Here is a 12,412-nt window from a genome sequence, read left to right as displayed (position 1 = left end):
CTGAAGTACTTTATAATGCCAGAAGCACTGCACTGAACAGCTGTTCTAAACTTTGTACCTTCTGTATCCAAAGTGAAGCAACATGTCATTAGAATACCCAGATGCAGCTTTAAAAAGATCCTACTTTTGTAATGCCATAGTGAGTCAAAGTTCCTATAAGCCTGTTCACTACAGCACACAGCTACCACCAGCATTTATTGGACACATCTATCTCCCAAGATGGTGGGCCTTCATTAACTTGCTAGGCCAGTTCAGAGGAGAATGAAAGGTTAACGACATTGCTATGGGTCCGAGTCAAGATGTGCATTCACAGTAAGGATGGAAGATTTCCTTTCATAAAGGCCATTTGTGACCTAGGAGTTTTACAACAGTCCAGCAACTTCAGACATGTTATGTTAGACCAACATTTATTGGCCATTCCCAACTGCACTTGAAGTTGATTCTAGCAAAACTGAAATTCAAATTCTCAAACTTCTATGGTGGGATTTAAGCACTCATTTCCTGAATTAGTGCAGGCCTCTGGATTACTAATTCACTAGCAATGACCACTACACTGTCAATTTAAGTTGGATTCTACAAATTATATTTCACTGGCACTGCCGCATTGTTTTGGTCCAAGGGTACAATGTATAGCGACACTGGTCTACTCTAGCAGCCCTGCTACTTGGAGCTACAAGAACCTGGAGATCATGAAACATTACCCAAGTCCTAGGTTAACATTTCTGAATAGTCCATACATGTTTTAAACATGAACACTTTATAAAGGACCATTTGCTAATTTTTGATAGCTCATATCCATTTGCTGTCGGGTAAGCTCCAATACATGAGCCAATTAAGAATAAGTGCAACATCCACACAAAACACAGATTAGCGGTTTTAATCAGCTGGGGTCCACTGATTAAGAAATTATGATCCCTTTATAATTGCTCCCAATATTATAACCAAATTAGGACTTACACAGTAACAAAATTAGAATACGAGTGTGAAATCACATGTTTTTAAACCACCAACTTTCATCTCCTGTAAGAACATACTGCAGGAATTGAAAGCACAGGACTTCAATTTACTCAAGATCAAACTCTTGATTCAGATATGCTGTGATTTACATGAAATTTGGGTCTCTGCTCCTTTCCATCCATAATACCACATGGTAATTCTGAAGCTTTTGTTGTACATCGTGCATGGATTTAACACAACTTTCAAAAAAAAGGCACAAGAGTGCATCAATTGTAAACAAATTTTATTGAACTTTCATCCAGATAAAAATTGCACAAACATCAATTTTTAGGCTTTCAAACACACAGGAATAAGAAGTGTTCCAGGTCAGTAAACCTCATTCTTTGGTGCAGAGGCTGGATCTTACAATTAGAGGGAAATTATACAAAAGGGTGAAACAAAAAAAATTACCCGTCACCTTACTGTAAAGACAACTCCCAAGAGGAACTTTCTTTTAAAACAAACACTTTTCTGGTAGTCTAGGACCCCAATTTCCCCTCTCCTTTAAGCAGTGGTAACCACCGATGAACATTAAATGCTGGGTTGTTGTACAACAGTAACTTAAACAATACTGCTCGGACATTTTTAAATACAGAAATAGGCTCCGTCATTTTGAGGCACTTGTCTAAGTTTGAGAAAAGGGCCTTTGACCACTTGCACCAGACATTTTAATGCTATCCCCTTAATCTAGAACACAGACTACAAAGTTAAAATTAGAAAAAGATAAACAGAGGCAATAAGCAAAATCACTTCTTATACAACTCAATAGAACTTCTGATTTTACTGCAGCTCTGCCTCTAAAATAATTTGAGCCCAGAACTTGGTTTCACCGTTTTTAGAAAACAGCGAAAATTTCTTTAAGCTATATATTACGTTTTCTCAGCCAGGATTTCTGGATCTTGGACCAGACACTTAAATTCTCAAGAATAAATTTTGAATAAAGTCTGCTTAACTAGTGGTTTGAAACCCAGTTTCACAATATAAAAAAAACAACTTAAGCACTTCATAAAATCAGTTCACAAAAACAATTTGTTTAAACAAACAGCAAATCAGGTGTTCCCACTATCAGCTGGGATCACATTTTGTCAATGAAAAAAGCCAACAACTCCTTTGTCTACATTTTAACAATGTCCAACTATTTGGTGTGTGAAACGGGTTATTAAATTTATCATTAGGCTTTGAATAAACTGCACTGGTTTGTAATTGGTCAAACAAACCCTGCAAGACTCCACTTGAATCTGCTGGCAAGTTTAGAAAATCAACTCCAAGTGCCTAAATCACCATTTTCTATTTTGCAAGCATGCACATGAATGAAGCAGCAAACTGGCTATATAATCCAACTGCTTCTGAAACCAACCTTACCACCAACTCCTCCCCTGCCCCCGAGTATGGCACTGCCACCTTTTTCCCAGTGAATAACAGCCCCACTCCCCCGACTTCTGGAGTAAACTGCATTTGACAAGCAGAAAAAGGAAAACAAAAAGAATGCCACATCAACTCAATAACCTTGATGAGAAACTCCAGTAATTTGACCGACACTGACCCATCTGCTGCCAACCACACACCTCCAATTATGGAAGTCCAAAAAAATTTTGGAACAGTAGGACAAACACCTATTGGGCCAGCATGTTTATTAAATTAATGTGAATCAACCATCCCATTTTTATGTACATGTCTATATTATATCTAAATATAACATAATCCATCTGTGTGCAAAAGAGGTAGAGATTTTTTGTTGGCCTGCTTGGTGACGCCACTATATAAAATTATGCAACTATTAATAAAACTGTATCATTCAGCAGAGAGCAGGGCTAGTCAAAAAGCTAGTCATCTGTCACGGAGTTTTCCCTTTGATGTCACAAAGTTAACAGAAAATACCTGGGTGTATGGCCTTTTATATTTATGTATGATTAATTTTAAACAATGATAATTCCCTATTTGAAGTTCAGAAGGAGTTCTGTTCAGATTGTGGAAGGATTTTTTTCCCTTAAGTTTAACTTCAGATGCAATGAAAGTGATGATCCCAATTGCACGCTGAATGGGACTGTGGCTGGAGGAGACAAACCAGGAGCGTTTTTACACCATCATTCATATACTTTTGTTCAATGCCATTTTCAGCAGCTGAATCATGGGTTGCATTAAAAGCCCAATATCAAAAAACTGCACATTAGCCCCCGGTGCAAGTTATTCACCCAATGGTGAGACAATTGGGTTCCAACATGAGGTAGTTTGAAGCTGCCGCAGAAAGAGGCACCGAGGTAGACGAAAGCCATTACCTGACAAGGCACCAGAACCAGATCTTGCACCCCTATTACCCTCCAGAGATGGTAGGATCACTTCCCTGAGAATTATGTATCATTTAGATCCTAATCTCTGAATTAATTGGCCTCTTGGGGTTCTGCAAGTTGATCTTTTCTTGAGGTTATTTGAGGTAAGGTACTGTGCCTGACTTAAGAATTGTGAACATAATCCATTAAGCACTTTTAGTGAACTCTTTGCATTTGCTTGTAAAACTATGAAATTTTGTGAATACTCAAGCTAAAACAGACTTTGGGGATTTGTCCAGTTGTAAAGTTGGAAAGTAACGAGAGTTTTGAACACTCCAAACTCTGACCCAATTCAAAATGCAGAGAAAACCAAATGAGAATAAGTTACCAATTGGATAGCAGACACAAGCCAAATAGAAGATTAAAATGGGTGAATTTTTAAAATAAGGGCTTCATCATCTCCCATGGACTTTGAAGTTTTACACCTGTAAAGGGTCACCTATATTTCACGTGAAAAGAATGTTCAAAAAATTAGTTCAAAAACAAGTGTATGATTTTAACAACCATTCCACCAAATGTTTAGCTGATAACCTCATTACAAACAACATGATCAAAGGGGTCATCTCACGTTTTATATTAGCAAAGTTCATCAGCAGCCAATTGTGATTCCTGTGTCATGCTAATAACTTCAAACATAGCAACAAAAAAGATATATTTTGAACAGAGTTTTGATTAAGGACATGTTTTTGTTTTAAACAGGTTCAATTTGATTGGGAGATTTATTAATTCTGCTATCCCAAAAGGAACTCAATACAAAAACAACTTTGTTTTGTAAAAGTTGATTTTTAAAGGCTGAATATTTATTTTTAAAAATACCCCAAAAGCGGGGCTGACAAATGTGTGCTTGTATCTTTAAATTTGTGCTAAAAAGGGGGAAAAAATGGCTCCAAGAGATATCTCTAATGCAGTCCACCCAAAGCTGTAACTGCATAAACCTCAAAGCTAAAGAGCACAGTATTCAAATTACAAGAATTAGGCTTTGTCGGATTTTATTTAATTTTAAAGACAAAACCTATTTCATACTTGAAAAGCTGGCGTTTAAATGTGCATTTCAAATTGATGGGCCCCTTAACAGTTTTGTATTAATCATTAACCACTGCTCATGAACAATTTCCCAATGTGTAAAACAAAAGCCATTCTATGCTACAACATCTAACCACGACATATTCAACCAACTGTTACAATCTGAAGCAGCACATTAGCCAGTTTCATCCTGAAAGCTAAATTGATCCATTAGGGAGCATATAATAAAGTAGGATACTAACATTTATAAATGGACGCAGCTCCACACAAATTCTGAAATATTTTCCAATCTTACTGAAGATTAACCACAAACAGCCACCCTTTTCAGACTCGAGGACTGCAAACCTCAATTTACATTAATGCTACCCCTCATTACAGATTTTCTATTATGATTTTACTGGCTAGCATGCCTCTGCTTTCCATCCTTCCAAGAATTCAAAAGTAAGACATTGTTTCAACCAATTCAGAGGAATGATAAAACAGCCAAACTGATGCAAGTTTTAAGTAAACAGCAGCTCTTGCACTTGAACCCTGACCACAAAAGGATTGAGGTAGGTCCAACTATATTCATTAGTTCTTTAACCCCTTGATTTGGGGATATGGTCTAAGTAAGTTATTCCAAAGGCAAGCCTGCCTCCATAACTGACCATGTCACTTTTGATTGAAAATGAAGCCAGTCTCCCGATCAAGCGAAGAAAACAGTTCTGCCGTGTTTGAAAAATCACTAACCTTCACAGCTTTAAAATGTTTGGACCCCCTTCCATCTTAAAAGGTAATGTCCACTCTAGCATAAAGATGGAATGTGTCATTTTTGTAGACTGCAGCATGGCTGCAAATAACTGGCAGACAAATGACTAAGTGAAATGGAAATGGGAGCGTGCCTTTAACTCTGATCACCAGACTAGCAAGGCAGGATAACTGGAGTAACTTAGCAGATGTACTGAAACTGGCTCAGAGTTAAATTTTATGGCTGTTAACCACTTCTGTTTTGCAAAAATATTCAGTGTGGCTTCTGTAAAATGTCACGTTTACATGCTGTGTTCCTAGACTGTAAAAATACTGTTTTTTCTAAAATCTGTATTTAAGAGAAGGCTGTGAAGGAAATCATTTGCATAAACTTAATTTAAAATTGTTTTAAAGAGACGTAGTCTCAATTCTAAACTAATTGGTCACTTTTGGGCTACAGGAAAAATTGAAGATTCAGAATTGGAAAAATCCATGGATGCTACCAATGTTCCTACCACTACAGCATATATATATAATATATATATATTTCCTTAACTATTAGGTACAACCAGAACCCTGGCAGAATATTCACATAACAGCGCCGTTACAATCAGCAATTATTGCCAGTCCTTACGGGTCTTTACAAGTGTTACTACCGCTCCAGCGCACGACACACACAAACTATTACAATAATGCTCTGTAAGAAGTGACTTATTTTCTACTTAAAAGGACAGGACAATGTAACCCCGTTGCCTAATTCCTGTTTGTAAAAGAACTGGTCAGCTTGCAGGTGCATTTTACAATATTTTTATCATAAAGATATCACTTCCAAATACTTTATGTTTCAACGAAGCTTTGGGTGATTAAAAATTCCCTCATTTAGAAAGCTTAGCATTGAGAATCTAATTAATTTAGATGTTCATTTAATTTTCCGTTTATGGCATCTGTAACAGCATGTGTGCATCCAAGCAGTACCACACTCAAAGCAGGACTAGTGGACTTTCCCCACCCTAAACTCATTTTTTCCGCAGATTCCCAACCAGGGCTAAACAAGAGCCAAGGAAAAAGTGATACTAATCTTTTAAATCAACCAATTCACACTTCCAACACAAAGTAATACTGCCTCCAAAACCAAATACAGCCTACCAAATCAGTAGGAAATTGATTTTATACAGGTACCTGAGGTAGCAGTTGAAGTAAATATAATTTGATTATCCCAGGTAATATACTTTGATCTTCAGGGTATCAAATGACAACCCAAATCTTCCTTACACAAATACCCCTAATAAACACTCTGAAGAACCCTTAACTTCTATGTTCACCATTATGTGCATCAAGCCAAAGAACATTAAACCTTAAAGACAAAACAAAAAAGGAGGTATTTAGTTTACATTCAGATGGAGCGTAGGGCTACATTCAAAAGAGTGTAGGGCTTAACATGAGATATTCAATATCAAATAATCCCTGAAAACAAAATGTATGCAGGTAGGCAGCCAAAGCCTTTCAGTCACCCACAAACGGCCATTTTTTAGGCTATAGAAGTGGCCAATAGTCTTCCTACCTGAGAGTTTTTTTTAAATAAAGCTACAGGACAATTTTAATACTAAGAAACAAGTCTTTGGATTCAGGTCATAAAAGGCACCAATTGCCTGGACACATTTGCACAGTTCCATGGAAATATCCAAACATTAAGTCAGCCCAACATCTGTAGGCAGTGAGGTAGGTCTGCTATATATTTATGTAGTTTTGAAGTAGTCTCACAGCTCACACTTTACCAACATGAGGTAGATGACTGCAGCACAGAAAAAAAACACCTGTCTTCTCTAGGGAAAACAATTAAGACATTGTCCCTGAGCAACAAATCCACAATATAGAAAAACAAAGCACACAGCATTATTAAAACAAGAGGATACGATTGTTGCCAAAGTCGACGACTACTATTAGTCCATCTGGCATCAGGGCTATTCCGGACGGACGATCCATCTGCCCAAAACCACTGCCTTGGGTCCCAAACTTGCACAGAAAGTTGCCATTTGGTTCAAAGATCTGAATGCGATGGTTCCTGGAGTCAGCCACAATGATGCGCCCTTCTTGGTCGATAGCTACACCCTGAGGTCGGAGGAACTGACCATTACTTGTGCCTTCAGAGCCAAGGAAGCGTGCAGACTGGAAGTCAGGATGGATTACCAGCAGCCGATGGTTGTTGAAATCTGTGACCACAAGGTGTCCTTCATGGTTAAAGGCCACCCCACGAGGAGAATCAAAGTGCTTCCACAAAGCTCCCTCAAAACCATATTTACTTACAAAGTTTCCATCTGGGCCAAAAAGCTGAACTCTATGATTGCGAGTGTCAGACACAAGAATCTTTCCATCAGTATTGACTGCAACATCCCAAGGGTAGTTGAACTGGCCATTTTTGCTTCCTTTGTCCCCAAACTTGAGGACAAACTGTCCCTCAAAGGTGAAAACCTGAATGCGGTGGTTGTCCTTATCAGCCACTACGATACGACAATTGTGGTCACAAGCAACACCAGCAGGACGGTCAAACTGCCCAGGTCTGGCACCTGCTGTTCCAAACTTGTGGTGATAGGTTCCACTTGGAGTGAAGACCTGAACACGATTGTTGCTACGGTCAGCAATGATAATGTAGCCTTCTTTGTTGACACAAACACCCCAAGGTCGGCAAAGCTGTCCATCGTCATCCCCTTCTCCGCCAAAGGAACAAATCGGAAGCCCAATTCCAGCATAATTGCGACCTGCTTTGACAATTACTCGAAAGGGACTGTTTTCAATATGCTGGCCACGAATCGTCACCGAGACTACATGTTCTCCTTCTAGATGTGGGGAGTAGCTAATTGTGTAGGTGCCATCATGATGATCAAGAACGTCAGCACGAAAGAGACAGCCATCAGGTCCCATGATAACAACTACAACCAAATCACCACCTGAAGATCTTCCTTCACCAGTGTGATCTTTGGTGATTACAGTGAAGGTGCTCATTTTCCCACGTAATGCTCGTTTCAACCCTTCGCCAGTAGCCGTACATATTGGGGCATATGCACTGCTACTGATTATACCCAAGGACTTAATGGCTTTGTACAGGACACCATCAGGTGGAATGAAAGAAAGCGTGTCATCATCTTGAGGCTGAAGGAGATTCCGAAGTTTCTTCAAGTCCTGAATTTGGACAAACATTTGTTCTTTTGCCAAGAGTACATCGACATCTCGCCCATCCAGTAAGGCTTTCTGCACACAGTCAATAGTGCTCTCCAGCCTGGTTAAATTCTCACGCAGTGCTTCCACCTGAAGGTGCAGAGTCTTGGCCTTCATCTGCCGGATCTTTTCAACCTGTTCACATGGTGGAAAAAAGAGAATGTTGAACACAATTCTATTGACTTCATCCACTATATCCAAGTAACTTACTGATGCAATCAATTTTCTCCCCTTGCTGCAAAAACATCTTTACAGCTTGACATTAAAGAGGTCAATTGACTGTTTTAATACAAATACAAGGCAGAGTCTGTCCTCAAGACATCCATACCTGCTGCTGTTGCAGTAGGGTTTAATAATCAAAATCAAGGCCCGAAGACTTTCTAACTTAGGGGCACTAAATTCAGCTGAAACATCCAAACTTAGTCGAGAGAAGCTCATGCTGGAAACTAGATGCTCAAACTTATGATTCAAAAAAAAAGCACTATATTGATTGAAATTATTGGAGCTCTTAAAACTGCAATTCATTACCTCAGATTGCTCTAAGCAAAACTCAATTGGGCCCTCACACTGGAGTCACCGAGCTCAAGTTGAGTCTTGTCAAGTTATTGTTTGTATTGTGAAAAAATAAAACATTAGCACCGAACTCAAGTTACAGACTACCTTCAATGATTGATGGTGAGAGGCAACCTAGGCTGGTGATTGGGAAATTGAGCTTGTTGACTAAACATGACCACAGGAATAAGATTGAATACTTGCCAAGTGTTTTATAATTAGTTAGAGAAAATGTGTAATCATTCATATATTACTAGAACTATCAATTTGAAATAGTAAAAACAAAATAAACATTTGCACTTTGGAAAGGGAGCATAGGGCGCTCAGTCAGTTGTGTGAAAGCAACCTGCACCTCACTTCACTTTTCTTGGCTTTACATGAGTATCACTTCAGTCAGACTTGTAGGAAAAAACTACAAGGACAGAAGTCAGTGGAATGTGGCAACCCTGCCCTTGGGCAGTCAACAAAATGTTTTGTGAGCTGCATGTAGCCCTGGGCCTTAAGACTGCCCACCACAAATATATAAAAACGAATCTTCACCCTTGTCTCTCCTGAATAAGCCTAGACTTTAATACACCAAATTCTAAAGCTGCAGTATCTTTGTGTATCCTTAAATATTCTACTGTATTTTAACGATTTCTATAGATTACACATTCAAACATAACCAACAGCATTTACGTAATGCCTATTCTAATGGCATGGATGTAGCTGGAGAGTCACCTATTATAGCAATCTCAAAAATTTTAACAGCTAGACAGGGTAGGTTTAGAAGGAATGCTCCCAATGCTAGAGAAGTCAGAACTAGGGCTCATTGTTTGAGGATAAGGGAATCCTCGAGGATAAATTCCAATTTTGGAATTGAGGTGAGGAGAAATTTCTTCACCGAGGGTGGTGAATGTGTGGAATTCACTAACACCAAATGTAGTTGAGGCCAAAACGTTGTCCGATTTCAAGAAATTAGATATAGCTCTTGGAGCTAAAGGATCAAGAGATTAGGGGGTGGGGGGAGGAATCAGGATATTGAATTCTATGATCAGCATCAATCAAGATAAATGGTGCTGGTTAGGTCACAGCTGGAGTGCTGCATGCAGTTCTGATCACCTCACTATAGGAAGAATGAGACTGTACTTGAGGGTGTACAAAGGAAGGTCACCAGGATGTTGCCTGGGATGGAACATTTGCGCTATAACAAGAGACTGGTTAGGATAGGATTGGATTGTTTTCTTTAGATGTGGCGATGATGGCATTGGACTGGGGTAAACACAGTGAGAAGTCTCAACATCTGGTTAAAGTCCAACAGGTTTATTTAGTAGCAAACGCCACTAGCTTTTGGGGCTCTGCTCCTTCATCAGATGAGTCACCCGACAAAGACGCAGAGCCCCGAAAGCTAGTGGTGTTTGCTACCAAATAAACCTGTTGGACTTTAACCTAGTGTTAAGACTTAAGTTGGTTTCTTTAGAGCAAGGAAGGCAGAAGGTTGGGGGGTGGTGGTGGTGCTTATGCGTATATGTATGTGTGTGCGTATGTGTATATGTATGTGTGTATGCGTGTGTGTGTATGGAGAAGAACAAGACATGATTGAGGTCTAAAATTGAGTGCGATTAGGCAGCAGCTGTTCCCTTGGTTTAGGGGTCAAGGGAAGGTACAGTTTTAGTCTAAGAAGCAGGAGATTCAGAGGGGATTTGAAAAACATGTTTTACACAAGGTGGTGGTGGGAATTTAAAATGCATAGGAAGGTGGCAGAGTCCAGAAACCTTGCGTCCATTAAAAAAAAGCTGGACAAGCACTTGAAATTTCACAACATTCAAGGATATGGGACAAGTGCAGGAAAATGGGACTAGCATGATTTTAGTGATAACTATTGCCAAAGCAGATCCGATGGCCAAAGGGCCTTTTCTGCACTCTATGATTGTTTCCACCCACAGGGATCTGGAGCCCTGAAAAGGGTTAAAGAACAAAGAACAAAACAGCCCGGGAAACAGGCCCTTCGGCCCGAGCCCACGCCGCCATTTTAACACCACCAGTCCACCCCTCCACCCATGACCCTTATCTATTGTTTTATGGCCATCCACATTGAGGGAAACTAATTTAGGGACAATTTATTACTGTCAATCAGCCTAATAGCACATCTTTGGGGTGTGGGAGGAAACCGGAGCACCCGGAGAAAACCCACGCAAGCACAGGGAGAATGCGCAAACTCCCACAGACACTGGCCCAAATCCATATGTCTGCCCAGCAAACAGTGATAGTCACTGAGCCGTCGTCTTGCCCAGCATCTGGTCCAGTTTAAGCACACACTAACAACATGAAGCACTAGGCCAATCTCAAACAACCAAGAGAAGCCCAAGTGCGACCCATCGTGTGTATGCCCCTCGTTGGGCAACAAGGCGGACCGACTTAAAACCTGTAAATGTTGTAGAGCCAGAAACTACTGTAAGTGCATGGCTATGAACTAAGAGTTGGGAAAGTGAAATTGGATCGAATGGGTAAGTGTTGGTTGACACAGATGTGATGGGCTGAATGTTCTAGCTCCTTGCTGTAAATTTATTTTGATTCTAACTAGTCCAAAATCAATTGTCAGGAACAGCTAAGTTCTATCGAGAGCAACATGGGTTAATAAGGGACAACCAGCATGGATTTGTTAAAAGGCAAATTATGTCTAAGTTGATCAGAATTATCTGAGGCAACAAGATTTGCGTTTATATGTAATGACTTCCAAAATGGTGATATTTTCGAAAATAGAAGTACATGGGATTAAAGAGGGGCAGTCATGCTACACTTTTAAAATGGGGTCCGACCTTAGCTGGAATATTGTGCACAATTCTATTTTTTCTACAATATGTGAGTGCCATTGGCTAAGCCAGCATGTGCTGCCCATCTTTAACTGCTCTTCAGGTGGTGGGCTGCCAATTTGAGCCACTGCGGTCGCTGTGGAGTAGGTGTAGCTACACTGCTAGGAGTTCCAGGATTTTGACCCAGTGACAGGAATGGCAATATGGTTCTTCCTCTTTTGAAAGGACGGCGTGTGGCTTGGATGGGAACTTGCAGGTGGGGGCATTTCCACGCAACTGCTGCCCCCATCCTTAGATGGTACAGGTTGTGGGTTTGGAAATGTGCTGTTAGAAGTCACACTGAGTTGTTGCAATGTTACACAGTACACACTGCTGCCGCTATGCCTTGGAAGGAGTGAACTTTTGAAATGGTGAATGGGGTGCAATCAAGCAACTAGTGTTCAGAGTTTCACTCATCCAGGCAAGTGGAGATCCATCACTCCTGACTTGTGCTTTGTAGATGGTGAACATGCTTTGAAGAGTCAGGAGGTGAATTACAAGCTGCAGAATGCTCAGTCCCCTACCTGTTCTTGAAAAATTCTGTGAATAATATTTTAAGGGTGTCAAGGGCCTGGAGAGGTCAAAGTGGAAGCTAGGATGGTATTAGGAATGTGTGTATTCAGTTATGCAGAGAGTATATAAAAAATGGAATTGATCTCCTGAGAGACATTTCAGAATCTAAGAGGTATTCAAAATTATAGCAATATGGAGAAGCTTTTTCTTCTGGCAAATGGATAATTAATC

At 40.0% G+C, this 12,412-nt stretch overlaps 1 protein-coding gene across 1 annotated transcript in view; it reads right to left on the bottom strand.

Moving 5' to 3' along the window:
- Nucleotides 1–1,223: 1,223 nt before the first annotated feature.
- The window catches only part of trim71 (tripartite motif containing 71, E3 ubiquitin protein ligase), a 53,677-nt gene continuing 42,488 nt past the window's right edge, over nt 1,224–12,412 (bottom strand). The window contains exon 4 of the mRNA XM_080187211.1: nt 1,224–8,420. Within this exon, the coding sequence (XP_080043337.1) occupies nt 6,969–8,420 (1,452 nt within the window). The 3' untranslated portion in view covers nt 1,224–6,968. The remainder of the gene's footprint in view (nt 8,421–12,412) is intronic.

The sequence above is a fragment of the Carcharhinus amblyrhynchos genome, chromosome 4 (genome assembly GCF_965287045.1).
Source record: "Carcharhinus amblyrhynchos chromosome 4, sCarAmb.v2.hapA, whole genome shotgun sequence".
NCBI lineage: Eukaryota > Metazoa > Chordata > Chondrichthyes > Carcharhiniformes > Carcharhinidae > Carcharhinus > Carcharhinus amblyrhynchos.
Note: the sequence above shows the minus strand (reverse complement) of the source record. Positions and strands in the feature narration are given on the sequence as shown.